General features: G+C 41.1%; 1 protein-coding gene across 3 annotated transcripts in view; it reads left to right on the top strand.

Moving 5' to 3' along the window:
* The window catches only part of dgkzb (diacylglycerol kinase, zeta b), a 53,827-nt gene that overhangs the window by 12,697 nt on the left and 23,146 nt on the right, over window positions 1-17,984 (top strand). For 2 of the 3 annotated variants that reach the window (XM_044125931.1, XM_044125930.1), the window contains exons 1-6: window positions 13,948-14,900; window positions 16,201-16,300; window positions 16,388-16,483; window positions 16,633-16,710; window positions 16,786-16,842; window positions 16,932-17,000. In XM_044125931.1, coding sequence (XP_043981866.1) covers window positions 13,963-14,900; window positions 16,201-16,300; window positions 16,388-16,483; window positions 16,633-16,710; window positions 16,786-16,842; window positions 16,932-17,000 — 1,338 coding nt within the window. In that variant the 5' untranslated portion in view covers window positions 13,948-13,962. Of the gene's footprint in view, window positions 1-13,947; window positions 14,901-16,200; window positions 16,301-16,387; window positions 16,484-16,632; window positions 16,711-16,785; window positions 16,843-16,931; window positions 17,001-17,984 lie in introns of those variants that run through there. The other variant, XM_044125932.1, reaches the window with a different exon arrangement.

Here is a 17,984-nt window from a genome sequence, read left to right as displayed (position 1 = left end):
ATGGTTTTCAGTGGATTTATGGTGTTTACGATACAGACTTCCCTCTGAACCTGAAAAGGTTGAGCAGGAACCTGGATTTAATCAAGGATTAACGTGACACTTTGGGTGTTTTCTATTCCAGTAGACTCTGATCGATTGGGGACAAAGATTGAAATATTTGTTATATTTTCAGTTTCTGCGATTCACTTTCACATTGGTTTCATCGTGAGACTGAGACGCAATTTGAATTTTTTTAATGTATTTACAACCAGATACAGTTTTACTGTAATAAATAATTACTTCTGTTCTAAAAGTCAAAGGTTTTTACATTGACTGTATGTATATTTATTTTGTACAGTTTTGTCGTTGTTTTTTCATCAAACTGACTATTTTGAGTCTTTATACTCCAGTTAACGATTAATTGATTAGTTGATTTCTATCTATTTATCACAATTAATCCGATTAATCGTTTGAGGTGTGCTTTGTGTGAATGTTTGAGTGTTTTCTATGTTTCCTCAGAGATGAACTCTGATCTGCAGGCGGATCGGGTTTCGCTCTCTGAGCTCTGATTCTGTTTCAGCCTGAAACTGAATCCCCGCTGCCGGCGTCTCTCATACTACTGCAGGGCTTTAACCTCTCACACCTGATGGAAAACACCTGCTGTGACATCACAGCTTGGGGCGGAGACAGAGGGGGAAAAAAACAGACCTGGTGTCTATTTTTATGCCCTGAGTTGTGTCTTACAGGTTCGTCTATTTATATATGGCAACCTGACAGCCGAACAAACAGGCAACAAACTGACAGGAAACAAACAATTTGTTGGACTTTGTGTGACAGGTGGCATGATGGGTGTGACTGGGACTGAGATTTTCTTCCATCCTGGAAATGATTTCCATGCCCTAGTTTAGAATTTAGAACTGCAGTATGTAACTTTCATAAAAGACACACATTTGGTGGAACAAACTCTGTGTTGTGACAATTTGAAACAGATAATCTGCGAAAAGATTGGCGTCTTCTCTGAGCTCCAAACCAAAAGCAACCAGTAAGAGCCAGGAGGCGGGGCTTAGTGGTGCCAGTTGAGACTGTGAATGAGCTGCTAATTGTGCTAAAGGTGGATAAACAGCTTACAGATACAGGAAAACCATTTATCATTGGTGACCATGCTAACTAGCCTTATCATTCACGACGGGGAGTGGTAAACAGACATGATTGACAGCGCTAAGACCCGCCCCCTGACTCTGATTGGTTCTTTAAAGTTAGCACTGGGAGGACTAATATATTTTTCTTTACAGATTATCCGTCTCATATCATACCGTCATGACATGATGACAGTTTCAACAAATATTTTTCACTCTGATCAAAGTTAGATATTGTACCTTTAAGGGGAAATCAACCCAAACCTTCAGGATTTTTTAGTAATTTTCAGGATTTTCTGTCCGTTTTGTATCCAGATCTGATGAACCATCTGCGCTCCTCTGGTGCTTTTAATGAAAAGCAGCTCACTTTTATAAATACACAACAGCCAGGTTTCCGTGCAGCTGCGTTTGAAAAACGTTACAGAGCTCGTTAACGAAGGGAAAGGAAAACACAACCAGTCAGAGTTGATCACAAACTCATGAAGAATCTGAAATATGTAACGTGTTCTCTGCATTTTGAGTGGAAATGCATCCTGGGAGATTTTCCCGGCCGCACGGCTCTCACGCTGTGACTGTGTGTCAGGTAAATATTTGCAGAAGCTGGAAGTTAATAAAAGTGCCGCCGCCTTGTTTCCTCCCGCCGTTCAGACTTTGAACCAGTTCTCAGATCACAAACAGAAACTCTGCGACCCGGAGGTCAGCGGGTCAGGTTGAGCCGCATGCCGGCGTCTCGCTGCAGAAACTCGACACTTTTGCTTTCGGGTCGGGTCCGGCTTGTTTTAGAGGTTTTGTGTGGCAGATGTTTGCTAAATGCTGTGTTGACACGTGAGGAAGTGTCTGAGCTCACGGGTAATTGGTCTGCAGGTTGTCGTGTGAAGTTATGAGTTCAGGCGGAAACGGACCATAAGTTCTCACCTGGTTCTGATCACAACCAGGAAGCTCACAGCTCCAGACTTTTATCTTCTAAACTCAACTTTTGTCAACAGAAGGAAAATGGGACAAAAAACAAAGAAAGAAACGGATTTTAAATTTGAACAATTTAAAATCCGATTATTGATGGATTCTAAACCCAGATTCTGAACAGATTGTGTTCTGGGTTGGATTAATTATTTGTGGTAATTTCCCGACTTTGAACAGATTCCTAAACAGAGTCCAGATACTGAATCGATTTATGACTGTGAACTGATTCCAGATTTTGATTAAAATGATCAGATTCCTGAACAGATTTTAGACTTTGTACAGAATTCTGACTATGAACTGACTGCAGAATCTAATCAAAATTCATAACATCAACAGCTTTGCAAACGGATTCTTTTCACGACCAGATTTCAGAACTGAATCCAGAACCTGATCAAAATTCCAACCTGAACAGATTCACAGATAAATTTCTGAATTAAAACAGAATCAGATTCTGTCTCTTTTTCTGTCCGTTTCATTCTTTTTCTTTATTTCATTATTTTTTTTAACTATCTTTCTTTCTATTTTTCTTTTTCTTTCTGTCTTTTTCTTTCTCTCTTTCTCTGCCTTTATTTATCGCTCTTTTACAGTCTTCCGTTTTCTTTCTGTCCTTTTTTCTGCCTTACCTTTCTATCTTTCTTGTCCTCTCTTTATCTTTCCTTTCTTCCTTGCTATTTAAGGGTAAGTGTCGGTCATGGTGAAGACAAAGAGAGTTACTAAAGCAAATGGAGGTTACTGTAATTTCCTAATACGGTCAGAAATATATAAGTGTGTGTGTGTTGGTGGTTTTCTCTGATATAAGAGGAACTGGGTTACTGCAGCAACGCTCCACTATGAGATAAGAGTCAGAACCGTCTCTGCAGATGAGGTCCATCGGAGTGGGACGGACCCGCGGAACGACCTCTGACCCCATTACAGCATGTGTGAGGCTGTCAGAACCCAGGGATTACACAGACCCACTTCCTGGACTATCTTTGTCACTCGCTGCCCTGTTTCTAAAAATAGCCGGGTCCGGAAGGGAGGTCGAGACTCCGAGGAGGAGAGGAGAGGATGGAAAGGAACCACGAACACCTCCACGCTCTGAGCTGATGGGCTGTAACTAGTTTGACCACTAGATGGCAGCACAGGGACAAAACTGCAAAACAAACCCGGGAGGCAGGAAGGAGAAAGCCGGTTCTGTTTTTATTAAACCCATATAGCTGCGGATCTGAACTGACTCCTCAGTGGTTTGTCTCCCGTCTGACTGGATCAGAAAGTCGATCCATCACTCTCACCTGACCTGGGCTCAGTTTCTCTGCAACTGGATACAGCCGCACTAAGAGGAACCGGATACAGAGGAGGTTCATAGTGAGGATCAGTAAAGTCTGGATCATTTCAAAATCACTTCTTAAAACTTATTTTTATTCTGTGGCATTTAATTGAGGCCTGATACTGTAACTTTTCTGTTTAAAGTTTTATTTTATTTACTTATTATTGGTCTTTTTTGTATTATGATTTTTATTCTTTATCTTTTTATTAACTTATTCTATTGTGTTATCGTTTTTGTACAGCACTTTGGTGCAGTTTCAAACCTTTTTTAAAAGGTGCTATAAAAATAAATTTGGCATTGAGTGTGTGTGTTTGTGTGCCTGTGTGGGGGAATATTCAGGATATGAAATGTTTAGATTTATACTCTTCACCACTGTTCTTTATCCTTAAAAGAAAAAGAAATCTACATTTTGTTTTATGCTGATGTAAACAATCATTTTTACAATTAAATCTATATCAGCACTTTTAAGTGTTTCTGCTTAAGCAATCCATTAATCACATGATAAATTAAAATAAGCTTGATCATTTCTATTCTGATATAATTTTGTTTCATCTGGATCCATTTTAAATATGATTTCAGTTTTGTGTTTTTATTTACTGTTTGTTTTATTATTTTGTATAGAAAACTTCCAGTGTTGAGTGTTCTATACAAAATGAATATTTATTAACCTTTAAAAGGAATAACTTGCATTATTCCATGATATCAGTTGAAAATTGTTTCTAAAACAACATTATTACTTGGTGCAATAAATTTTGGGACATTTTATCGTCCAGCAAAGTTTGTAATTGTCAGACTTTTATCTGCTGGTAGCAGATTTTGATCTGGAGCTGTAAAAGTTGTGAAATGTCCCTTTAATTATCAAATTGGACATAAACTATAAGAAATGAAGCATAAAGATGAGAAGAAAAAGTAAATTCTAAACAAACGAGAACAAATTTTAGAACTGTGTTTCGACTGCTTTGCTGTTTTCTGGAAGTTTGTTCCAGATTAGAGGAAAATAAAAACTGGATGCTGCTTCTTGGTGTTTGGTTCTGGAGAACATAATCCCTACTGTGAAGTATGGGAGTGGCAGCATCATGATGTGGGGGTGTTTTACTGCAGGAGGGACTGGTGCACTTTAACAAAAACAGGTGGCGTCGTGAGGAATGAACGTTTTGTGAATGTTGAATTGATGTAAAAGGTTTAAGCTGAACTACGTCTGTCATGATAAATTTTGCTGGACAATAAATTGTCCTAGCAATTATCGCGATAAATGATAATATTGTTGTTTTGAGAACATCTTCAAGTAATATGATAATGGCACAATAATAACGCAGGAAAACATTTTCAAAGAACAATAAATTTTAAATTCTTATGAACATTTTTAACACTGGAGCTGGAAAGTTTTTTAAATATCCAAAATAAACAGAAACAATAAATAAAATTAATGTTTAAGTCTCTATAAACAAAATTATCCTTCAAAATAAAGGTTGGTTGAGACCAAAGCACCAGACTGAAGATTTTTATCATCCAGTTTCTGATGGAAGCAGAAAAAAGATAAAAACAAAAAAATCACACAAATGGAAATTATTGAGCTCGTTTTAATTTATTGTGAGATTTAATTTCTGCGAACTGAACTTTGAGAGAATTGTTTCAGACTTTCTGCATATATTTAGCATCTAAAATGTTTAAAACCAACTTCTCTCTAACTTAAGTTTCCAATCCTGGTTTCTTCAGTATTGTTTTTTTATTGTTTGAAATCTGAAACATTTTCATCTTATAAGAAGTAAATTCCCATTTTTCCCAGTGAAGCATTGCACAGGAAAGGATCTGAGAGTCACACCTTCCTGTTAGCAGCTGACACTAATCTGTCCAGGCAGCAGAAGGAGGCGACCCAATGGGAGCTGCTGATCTTTTAAGCCTCTTCCAGGTTTCAAATCTGTCCTCTAATTGAAACATAGCAGTGAGAAGAGAGTCTCAGATGAATTCCTGCTGCCTGCAGACGAATATTAAAACGGCCTGCCTGGCCATTTTACGGTCAGGATGCAAAAACTGAAGGTTTTTATCACCAGTTAAACAGGGCTTCAGACAGATCATCTGGAATAATATAAAACTGGTTTATGGGCGTGCTGTGGTGGCGTAGGGGATAGCACGACCCACGTTTGGAGGCCTTGAGTCCTCGACGCGGCCGTCGTGGGTTCGATTCCCAGACCCGGCGACATTTTCCGCATGTCCCCCCCCCCACCCCCTCTCCTTTCCCCTTTCCTGTCAGCCTACTGTCATATAAGGGACACTAGAGCCCACAAAAGACCCCCTGGAGGGGAAAAAAAAACTGGTTTATTTTCCAGCTGTAAAACAAAAAGAAACTAAACCAAAAAAATAAGATTATGTCTTAAACAAAGCCCACACTACTGAGCATAAAATGGTTAGTTTGTTCATGCATAGGTTGAGGTTTTAACTGAACGAATCACAGGTTCAGGCTTTGGTTTATATCCACTGCAGAAAGTGGGACTCAAACTGCTTAAAAAATGAAAAATACTAGCCAGGATAAACGGCAAAATGCACAGAATATGTTTACAATCAAAATGTTAAATATTTTTATTCTCTTATGTGGAAGGACCTTCAGGTTTAATCGACTCTTTTGAGCTTTACTCGTGTTTCCAGTGTTACTCCCTCATTAAAAACATACCAGGATTGTTGCTTTCATTCTTTCATACATGAGGAATCTTTGAGTTTCTCCTCCTACAGACTAACCAGCAGCAATTAGCAAACACCTGGTGGAACCGTTTATCCGCTTAGCTTATTATAAGAATTACTTCTCAGTGCAATTCTAGTAAAAAAGTTGCTAAAGGGAAATCGTAGGAGCTCCTTGGAGAGACGGAGGCCCAATTTCATGGCATTACTTTGAGAAGTTGAATTTCTTGCAAGTTATGTTTAATATATACATTCTGCAATAAAAAGGCAGAATATACCTGGAAAGTACCTCTCTTTAAAAAAGCAGAAAATAGTTTTTAAAGATTAAAACTAGTTCCTGCTGTTTTAGGAATCACAGCGGCCTGCGAACAGATAAAGTCCACAAATAAACGAAAAACCCTCTAAAAATGCTAATATTTTATTAGTTCCAGCACCAGATTTACCTCAAAATGCATCAACACACAGTGGAATAGTCAAAGCACCAGGAACAGAAACTGCAGTCTGTCGTATTTCCGCTGTTGGAGTTTCAGCCAATCAGCAGCAGGGAAAACAAATGGCGGCTCAGAACCGAACTTTGTGAAGTAAAATCGCAGCCTAAGCATTCTGCCGTGCAGTTGACCAGAATTCAAGTCCAAATAAACAGAAGCTGTAAAAGAAGATGGCGGCTCACTTTTAACTATTGAAACCCAAGAAGTGAATTGGTGGCAAACAAAATAAAAAACTGTAATCAATATGATCGTCTGATCGCGCAGCTGTGTTTCCACAACATCCTGAATTCAGTTTGTTGTTTTCTGCCTTAAACCCATCAGAACGGCTGATCTGGAAGCAGAACCAGGACCAGAATCAGAGTCTCTAACTAACCCGCGATCAGCCCGTCCTGTCTGCAGGAAGACGAGCCGTGAGTCAGACGTCGTGTTTGGACAGATTAACATGCGGCCTCGCTTCTTGTAATTTTTCTCCCTAATTGGATCCATAATGCAGCAGCGCGCTTTGGCCTTGAAGTGTTAATGAGGAGTCGCTGGAGCGGCCGGCGGCGCCACTCATCTCTACTGAAGAGCGATTTATAAAAAGCAGCTGCAGGTCAGCTGGTCCTGGATCAGCCGCTGAGAAATTCACAAAAATAAACAGATCCCTGCATTTTTTTCTGTCTGTGAATTTATTACAATTTATTCTCACAAATGGTCAAAACATTGAGTTTAATTGAGGCTAACTCCCACCTGTAGGTGGCAGTATTCCTTACTTCTTTTGCACTGCTGCCTTAGTATTAGTTGATGTGAAGTTATAGTCCATGATATATCAAAAAGTTACATTTACTGTCATATGAGCGCTAATATTGCAAAATTTTTTAAATCACTAAATTAGCACCACAAAATATGTGATTTTGATGGCAAAAAAAATCACAAAACAAGTGCAAAATCCTGGGAGTATGTGAAAATATGTTGGATATTTATTGAAAATTCATGTTTTCCATGTTTTTATATTTGAGTTTCTACTGATTCTAAAAACAGTACAAGCACTTAAAAAAGATCTAAGCTTTTTGTTGTCAATAAGTTCATGTGTTTTGGTTTCTGGAAAATAAAACCAATAAAACATAGCAAATCGGCAGGAACTGCGCTGTTACCTAGCAACCCCAGAAGAGTTCCATCCGTTACCTAGCAACCCCAGAAGAGTTCCATCCGTTACCTAGCAACCCCAGAAGAGTTACATCCGTTACCTAGCAACCCCAGAAGAGTTCCATCCGTTACCTAGCAACCCCAGAAGAGTTCCATCCGTTACCTAGCAACCCAAGCTGAACTCCAGCACACGTTTGTTCAGCTGGTTTTACTGTTGTACAATGGGTGCTGGAAAAGACAAGTGTTTTGTTGTTGACTTACCATCCAGAAACCACTTGCTGCGTTCTTGTTGGTTGTGCATTTCTGCTTTTCAAAGGTGTACGGTTGTATAATTGCACATCTGTCTGCAGCCATTTTCATGTGCATGTGTAAGTCGAGTTGGGGGGGGCGTGTCCAGCAGCAGCTTATTTGGACTGAAAGAGACAAACACCCTAAAACAGCTCAAAGTAGGCAGAACTGATCAGACTAAAATTTGATAAAAATAATTTTGTGCAAAAAATGTAATCAACATATTTAGTACCACCACAGACCTGTCCTAATCTGTTCAAGGAAGTAAAATAGGTCACCTTTAAATCAAAAGTACTGACAGCAACATTCGTGATCTTAATTGGGCCTAGTTTAGATCATTTCTATTAAGCGGTACACAAGTTAACTGGGATCAGTTGGTGAATTGCTTACCGCTCTGGGTACAAACATAAACCTGATCCTGCATCAGCTCTGGTCTCCTCTGCCAGGAAGCTAAATTGGGATGAGTTTGGGTTATTTACATGTGAAGCAGGGAGCTGGTCCTGGATCAGCGGCTCGGCTCAGAGGAGGGAACCTGAGGTGAAGCTGCAGTTTTCAGCCCGCAGTTTATTTAAACCAGCCGCTCGCTGTGCGTTCACGCAGTGTTGCCTCTGGTCTCCATCTGCGCAGGACCCAGCGTCTCTCCGCCGCCTGTCAGGTTGTATTCAGCTGCGAAGATCCGCCGCTTTTCTCTTATTCTATTGGTGTTTTGATTTATTTTAAAACCACTGGACCATCTCATTTGTTTCTGCCTCTTGGCGGATCGATCTCAGATTTAATGAGACAGATTGCTCTCAGATTAGGTTCAGATTTCCTCTCCTGATCCTCTGATGCTCCTGTTTGCTGCCAGAAAACATTCCCCATACGATCAAATCCTTAAAACCGTCGCTGCTGCTCCTATAACGTTGCTATTTTTAATTTTAATGAATCAGGATTCAAAATATTTGCTAAAAATCGTAAAGTTTGACTTTCAGATCTTGTCTCATGTTTTAAAAATTATTATTTCTGGGTTTTGTAGGAAACTTGGTTTAGAAAGAAGAAAAAATCTAAAGTAAATTTAGCAACACAGAGCTGAAAGTCCTTCCTAAGAAAACAAATGGTCAAATTTTTTAAAAACTTTAAATTACAAAAAAAAGTTATTTTTAATTTTTTTATTTGTTTCCCTTCTTATATATTTATATTTAAAATGTATTCATTGAGAGCAAAGTGGAAACCTGTTGAATTTAGCAACAGTTCCTGCAGATTTAATGTAATATCTTCATTCAGAGCAAGATGGAACCAAAACCACATTTCTTAAACTTTGCAGATAAAGATGATTCTTGGTTATTTTAATACAAAATTAAGATTAAAGAAAAATCTGAAACTTCAATATACGTTCTATAAAACAGTAAAAATAAAAATATAACTATTTCAATATAGTTTTTAATGTAAAATATCATTTATAAAGTGGATTCACTAGTTGCATCTTCATCAACAGACATCAGCAGCTTCGTCAGCTGCTGTGGCAACAATGGTTTTATAATTAAAAAGCAGTCGGCGTTTAGTTTATAGTTTGATAAAACTGTTTGGTTTCATGCTGCTGCAGATAACGATCCAGACGCCTGAAAAAACGTCGAAGCAAAGCAGAGCGTTCCAGCTTTCTAACACAAAGGCAGAAAACAAGAGAGATGCTGTGAAACATGCAAATGTATGAAAACAAGCTCTGCCTCGTGCAGAAAAAATCTCCAACGTGACGCAGAATTCAGGGCTTTATATTTCGTCACACTACAGATTATTAATCTTAGGCTTGAATTATATTTTACACAGCAGCAGCAGCAATGCAACATGTTAAACGGCGTGTGTGAAATATGTACAAATGAAGCTGGGAATCATAAATAAAAACACAATTTGAGGTATATTATTGTGAAAGTATTCATAGATTAGCTTGGTTTTCTTTTTGTAGCAAAGATTTTTCTTATAGTAAATTATTTATTATAACCAGTTAGTAGCATCAATCACTTTTAGAAACTTCTGAAAACTACAATGAAGTTGCGCTCAGTGTCTTTTAAGATTTTTTATTTGGTTTCCTTCAGTGGTTCTTGGTGCAGCGCCCCCCACAGGCAAGGATGGAAACAATTTTGCATTAAGTTTGGATCATTTGACACAGTGCAATGTGAAAGTGAATCGCACCACCTGAAAATGTAACAAATGTTGCGATTTTGGACCCGAATCAAACCAAACAGGTAAAGTGTGAGACCGTTACCAGGTGAGGAAGCTAACAAGTATGACAGGTGAGACAGGAGAGTTTAATTACCAAATGATACAATTACCAGGTAAGAAAGTTACCAGGTGAGACGGGTAATTGTTGGAACAGGTGAGAATTAATCCATGTGGCAGGTGAGATAGTTAACAGGTGAGACGGTACCATTCGACACAGGTAATAGTTGGAACAGGTGACAAGAAAGCCATGTGAAAGGTTTAGATAGCTACCAGGTGAGACATGTGACTGGTGAAATAGGTAAAGTGTGAGACAGTTACCAGGTGCGAAAGCTAACGAGAGGTACAAATGACAGTTTAGATAATTATCATATGAGATAGGTAGCAGGTGAGACAGGCCAGGTGAGACAGGTAATGGTTGGAACAGGTGACACAGATGACAAGTTTAGATAGTTATCAGGTGAGACAGATAACGAGTTAGAGAACAAGTAAGACGGGGAGCAGGTGAGAGGGGTAGGAGGTGAGATGGGGAGCAGGTGAGAGGGGTAGGAGGTGAGAGGGGGAGCAGGTGGGATGGGGAGCAGGTGAGATGGGTAGGAGGTGAGATGGGGAGCAGGTAAGATGGGTAGGAGGCGAGATGGGGAGCAGGTGAGATGGGTAGGAGGTGAGATGGGGAGCAGGTAAGATGGGTAGGAGGCGAGATGGGGAGCAGGTGAGATGGGTAGGAGGCGAGATGGGGAGCAGGTGAGATGGGTAGGAGGTGAGATGGGGAGCAGGTAAGATGGGTAGGAGGTGAGATGGGGAGCAGGTAAGATGGGTAGGAGGTGAGATGGGGAGCAGGTGAGATGGGTAGGAGGTGAGATGGGGAGCAGGTAAGATGGGTAGGAGGTGAGATGGGGAGCAGGTAAGATGGGTAGGAGGTGAGATGGGGAGCAGGTAAGATGGGTAGGAGGCGAGATGGGGAGCAGGTGAGATGGGTAGGAGGTGAGATGGGGAGCAGGTGAGATGGGTAGGAGGGGAGATGGGGAGCAGGTGAGATGGGTAGGAGGCGAGATGGGGAGCAGGTGAGATGGGTAGGAGGCGAGATGGGGAGCAGGTGAGATGGGTAGGAGGTGAGGCTGCAGAGTGACTGTGAGGAAGACGAGGGTCTATAAATAGCTGCTGTCCCTGATAATCTGCCGGCAGACGCTCACGTAACGTCTTCCTGCTAATCTGCTGGAGCCGACAGTCGAGGAAACACAGCAGGGATCAGGGATCACACCCTCTGCTGCAGACACACTGGGAATACTGGGAACACCGGTGATACTGGTGACCCTCTCTAAAGGTGGAGCAAGGCTGGCAGAACAGGAAGTAGCGACTTGTCGTCCAGGTTCCTCCTGTGTTTCTGTTGACTCGTCTGTTTAGACATTTAGCTCTTTTTGTTTGTCCTCTTATAGATAATCCATTCAGATTATTTTGTTTCCTTTAACGTGATTTTAGTTTGTTTAACATCTTTTTGTTTTTTCTAATTTATACGTCTTTAGGTTGTTTTCTTTAATTGATTGTTTTGTTGCCATTCTTTCTGTCAGTTTTTCATGATGCATGTTTTTGCATTGTTTTGGAGCTTGTTTAGCTTCTTTCTGGGTTGGTTCTTTTGGGTTCTTTGGGCGTTTTGCTGTTTTTTATGGACTTTTTCTGTCTCTCTTTGTAGTTTTTTCTTTTAATCATCTTTTCATCATTTGTGTGCTTTTTTTTCGGACAAATTTCTGTTTGATTCTTGACGTTTGGACTTCTATACAGAGGCTCAGTTTCTCGATGCACTGCAAAAACACAAATTTTTACTAAGTATTTTGGTTTAGTCTAATGAAAAAATCTTAGTTTTCTCATATTTCAAGTGCACTAACTTGAAATACAGGAGTTTCCAAAAATAAGCTTCTGTGATGTTTTTTGGAATATACAGGTGCTTGTTTTCAGTAAATACCTTAACATTGATAAAATGTACTAGTTCCACTATCAAATTATTTCACTTATGACATTTTGAAAAAATTATCTGATAGTGGAATAAGTGCTTTTAAAAAAAATCAATTTCAAGGTATTATTTACTGAAAACAAGCTTCTATATATTGTTGAAAAGTTACTCAAAAGTTAGTTTTGTTTTATTTCAAGTGTACTGAGATATTTGCATGAGAAACTAGAACCAAAAGTGCATAGTAAGTTTTTGTTTTTGCAGTGATGGATAATAAGTCTGAGCGTTCAGACCGCTGATGGTTGCGTTTCAGACTCAGATTCCTGATGTTTTCTGTTCGGAGGCCTGGAAAGCAGCAGGTTGTCGTGGCTTTAATTACAGTTGTGGTTTGAGGCGATGACAGCTTCCTGTCGCCGTGCTGATTCTCCCGAGGAGTGAAAGCCTCACTTCCCGTGAGCGATTTATAATTCATGTTCCAGGTGCTTCTGTAACATGGAGACCTTTATTCAGCCTGAATGAACCGAGCAGTCAGACAGCTGCTGTCGCCACCAGGAGGAGGTAGACTGTCCTCTGCGTCCACAGGAAGGAGTTCAAACATTTCAGGGGAAATTTTGCAGATAAATGGCGTTCAGTCCGGTTTTACCAAACCACACAAACTTCCTTAAAGAAAGAGACAGAAAAGAGGAGAAAGAAGCTGCCTGCTCCTGCAGTCTGCTGAGATGTGAGTTTAACGTGAACCTGTTGGACATAAAACACGTCAGGTCATTTACCTGTGGATTAACCAGCCTTAAAGAGGCAGCAGGAAATACTTTCCAGGCACATGGTGACATTTTAAAGCATAATCGAGTAAGGCTGAAATTATTAATTGTGATTAATCAATTATTGAAATAATCATCAACTCATTTAGTAACTGATTAACAGTTGGACTGTACAGACTCAAAAAGGGCATTTGGAGAAAAAAATTCCAACACATTAAGAACAGTAATTTAGCCAAAACTGTATAAAAATTATATACATTTTGCATTCAGGATAAAAACACAGTTGTCTTTGTTTAATGCATTTATAATATTGCATGACAAATGGTTAAATTAAATCTAATTTTTAATTTGATTAATCGATTAGTGGTTAATAAATTAAAAGAAACTTGATGTTGCAATTAGACCCATTGAAAATGGACCTCTGTCTCTTTAAGAAGGTTCTACTCTTCCGACACTCTGACTTCAGCAAGTTGTCATAACAATGCTCCTCCATTATGCCGTTTGCAACAGTTCTTAACCTCTGATCCTTACATTCCTGCAAACTGCAATTACAAAAATAAATTTGCTTCATAGAAATGGCAAGTTTGAGAAACGTTTTAGTGCCAGGATGAAGCGTTTGTTTTGGCCATGTCGAAATTAGTTCAGAACTGCAATGGAGACATTTTTTCGCATCACACCAGTCATGTGATCAACAACCGGATGTTACCACTGGTGGAAATAATAAAAACAGGAAGTCATAGAGGATGATGGCGCAGCATGTTTTTCATATTCACATGTGATTTCAATTGCGTTTTTTATTTGATGGAAACGTCGGAATTGCGAAATTTGTTTCTCTTGACATTAAAGAAATACCAACAAAGTTTTGCTCACATCTGTAATGGAAACGCAGTCACTGAGAGAGGTGGTCCAGTGGTCCAAATACATTAACAATCCCAGCAATTCAGACAGTTTTAGGGGCTTTAATTATCATTAATGATAAATCAAAATCTTATAATTTATCGTGATAAACGATAAACGAGATAACGAACCCCTACTTCTCACTGAGATCAGTCCCGGTAACTCGGCATAATTTTCTACACCAACAGCCGTAAGAGACCCCTCCACGTCCAACATGGACACATTTTTCCGTCGTCACTTCAGGAGGAAGGAAGCGTCCCTGGAGGCGGACCCTGCCGCCGCCTGCCGCCAGCGCCGGCCCAGCGTCGCCATCCCCACTAGTAAGGCCCGCCGCCGCTCCAGCGTGGGCCTCCCATCCTCCGCCCTGACGCAGCGCCGACGCTCTACCGTCCAGCCGCCGGCGCCAAAGAAAAAGCATGGCCGCCGGCGGTCCAGCACCACCACGCCCAGCCTGAACCCGCGGTTCGCCGTGTGTCGGAAGAAGGTGGGGAAGCTGCGGAGTATTGACACCCACCTGCTGGGGCCATCCATGCTGCTGGCCAGCCTCATCCAGATGGCGGAGGAGGACGAGGAGGGCGAGGGCGGCGGCCTGGGGGCGGGGCTTCCCACAGGGGAACAGCAGGTGGAGGTGAGGGGCGGAGTTAACAACAGAGCGGCATTTTCCCGCTCCAGCAGCCTCCAATCGGACCGAGACGACGACAGCAGCGATTGCTCCAGCAACAGCCAATCAGAAGGCAGCCTGCTGTCGGAGACGGAGCAACTGCCTGAGGAGGAAAAGGAGGACGAAGCCTCCACCTCCTCCCTCTCTACCTCCGCCCTGCAGGTGCTGAGGAAGACCCCTGATGTTCTGTCTCAATCGCGGCCCCTGATCCGGGCCCCTCGCTGCCTTCGCAGAAACTCCTCCCAGGTGTTCGCCGGAGACCTGTCCCCGTTCGTCTGCTACCGCGGCTCCAGCCAGAGGAAGAGGAGGAAGATCTCCACCGTCTCTAAGGCTGGGAGCCCCTGGCCAGGCAGAGGCCACCCGCTGCCCTGCCGCAAGAGCTCCGTCTACTACCTCAACCACCCGGCCTTCTACAGGGGCCCCGGGCCCCTCAGCCCGCTGGGGCCCCACAGCTACGACTCCCGCGTGGAGAGTCTGAGTGCCTTCTTGCTGTATGTAGTCCAGCTGCTGTCTGCACACTAATTTAGCTCTGTATGATGAAAACCCAAATATCTAAGAACTTATAGGTGACCTATTATGATTCCTTGAACAGTTTAGGATCAGTCTATTCAAAACATGTTCATTACCTCTTTTCACTAAATCATTCTTAGAAAATTCGATTTTAGTCTGATCAAAATAGGTTGTTTTAAATTGTTTTAGGGCCTCCTGTCACTTTAAATCCAAATAAGCTGCTCCTGGCTAAACTCAATGTTTACACTGGCACATAAAAATAGCTACAAACAGATGCAAAATTATACAACCACACACCTTTGAAAAGCACAAGTAGAGCCTCCTGCATACCAACAAGAATGCAGCAAGTGGTTTCTGAAAAGTAGGTCAACAACAAAACACTTGTCTGTTCCAGCAGCCATTGTACAGTGCATACAGCAGTAAAAGCAGCTGACGAAACATGTTGGAACTCTGCCGGGGTTGCTAGGTAACTGGCAGAACTCTTGTGGGGTTGTTAGGTAACAGGCAGAACTCTGCTGGGGTTGCTAAGTAACGAGTGGAACTCTACTGGGGTTGCTATTTTACAGAAAACAAAGGAGAGTGAAAACTTGGACTAATGACTGCGTCTAATGATGTAATCTCTAAATGTAGAAATACTGTAAGGATGGATAAAATCTTGCTCATAGTTAAAGTTTTGCTCCAAAGTTTGAAATTTTTAAAAGCTGTAGGGACAAAAATATTTCTTCTGAGTTAATCAGGGGGAAAATGTGTAAAATTATAATCTAGAAGCATAATAATTCTTTGTTCAAACATGATGGAACGTAATATCGGTCAAAAGTCTCTCTGCCCTGGGTAGCATGGCCTGTGGCTCACCATTAGCTCTCAAAGTGTTGTTGGTTGGAGTCCAAACATAATTGAACCAAGTTAGTATGGAACAGCGCCCCCTAGTGCTTTGCACGGTTTTGTCACTGTGTGTAAACATCCTTGTGCTTCTCTGAATATCACTGAAGTTCAGTGGAATCAGAACTAAATTAAAGGACTATTTCACTATTTTTAGGAGAGTTTGGGCTGCATTTTCTTTTTAGCACAGCATAAAATTAGTGATCAATACTTCTGTAGTAATTAGTGTTTACAATAATTTACATCATACATTTTATTTAGTAATGATGGGAAGACATTTCTATGCAACTGAAATGAAATGACGTTAGTTCTGGTCACATTTAGTACCATTAATCTTAAATTGTTTTAACGGCCAATGTAAATGAAACTTTCTCAGAGGGTTTTTTCTTCTACCGTTTTCAGGAAAGCCATCGCCAAGTCGGGCCTGCAGAACGCTGCGACTCAGTCCAACGCGTCCGGACAGACGGACTCTCAGCAGCCCAACAGCACCATTGACTGGAGCGTAAGTCACGTTTTTCATTCAGAAATTAAACGCAGCTGGGTTCCCATTGGTTCCCAGTGAATCATTTTTGTGTATTTGGGGTTGCAGGAGAACGCCCAGTACGGGGAACACATCTGGTTCGAAGCCAGTGTTTCTGGAGACTTCTGTTATGTTGGAGAACAGTTCTGCGTCGCCAAGTCTCTGGTGAGTTCACCTCCACTGGTTTGTTTTTGGTCCCAGTCAGCGGGATAAGAGGAACAACTCTATCAGGGCCGGCCCAAGCCTTTCTGGGGCCCTAAGCATGGTTTGGGAAAATGTCCCTGACTCACCGTGAACTCGATCTGTTTTTCCAGCAAAAGTCCGTACCACGGATGAAATGTGCTGGCTGTAAGATATCGGTGCACGTCATGTGCATGGAGCAGCTGGAGAAGGTAAATGAGCTCCAGGTCAGCACCTCGTCTCAGATGTCTCTCCTCCCCAGCTCAAGGTTTCTGTCCTCTGCCCAGATTAACTTCAGGTGCAAACCGTCGTTCAGGGAACCGGCGTCTCGAGCCGTCCGTGAGGTCAGTGGCGCATGTTCACGATCTGAAAGTGTTCACTGTTGACGTAACGTTGAGGTAAATAATGCTCTGAAAAACGTCTCGTTCTCCAGGCCAACGTCGTTCGACATCACTGGGTCCACAGGAGACGGCAGACTGGGAAGTGTCGGCAGTGTGGGAAGGTTGGTTTCTGACTGGATGAATTTTTGTTCTGTTTAACTATTTCCTTCAGTAGTTCTTCTGCTTATAGTTGTTTTCCATCTAAAATTATCGTTGGTTTGGGGACATTTAGCAGTTAATGAAAGTTCTGTTTACTACTCCTCCCACATTGCTGGAAAAACAAAAAGTTCATCAGAACATCTCAGGAACAAGAATAGTATGACTTTAGGTAGGAGCTTAAAAATGTAGGAAAAAATCTAACATTTCCCACATTAACTTATAAAACAACCATTCAAACCTTAAACAACTTGTTTCTGTTTTTACAAAGTAAATTTGAAGGTTTTTTTCCCATTTTCCATCAGAATGTTTAGCTTAGAGTGAAATAATATCACCATAACCTCTGGAATTTGTTTGATTTAAACTACTCTCACCCCCACAGTTTTATCTCCACATGTTCATTTCATACATCAAAACGTTGGTATTTCTCTCCACTTTCACCCAGTTTCTCTTTCACTGCCATAGGACTTACAGTTTTCTGTCAGTCTGGTCCTAAGTGCAGAGAGTTCACACCCAAACTCTATTTCACTCCCATTGTATTTTAACTCAGAATTTTTCTTTCTAAAATAAAACTGAAGGCTCTCTTTAACCTTTCGTACCTCCTAAATAAAACTCTGTAGACACATAAAAGCGTGTATGAATGCCCGCTAAAAGGTTCTAACACTCATGGTTCAAGAATTTACAACTTACAGTTTGTACACAGTGACGGTTTGAGGCTGGTGAGTGGAGCAGTGCTGCAGGCTCCTCAAAAGAAGAGGGAGTTGCCATAGCAACCACACACAGAGAAGCTGCAAAGTTTCTGCTGCTGGTTACAATCAGGAACTGTTTCAAGAGTTTAGGGCGGAGAGTTTTCTAAAATAAAATGGTGAAACGGGTATGAATTATGAACAGCTTTAAGAAGGTATTTCTCAGTAATTTTATGTGTTATATTGATTGTGTGAGTTTTCTGT

Source organism: Gambusia affinis, linkage group LG08, assembly GCF_019740435.1.
Source record: "Gambusia affinis linkage group LG08, SWU_Gaff_1.0, whole genome shotgun sequence".
Lineage (NCBI taxonomy): Eukaryota > Metazoa > Chordata > Actinopteri > Cyprinodontiformes > Poeciliidae > Gambusia > Gambusia affinis.
Note: the sequence above shows the minus strand (reverse complement) of the source record. Positions and strands in the feature narration are given on the sequence as shown.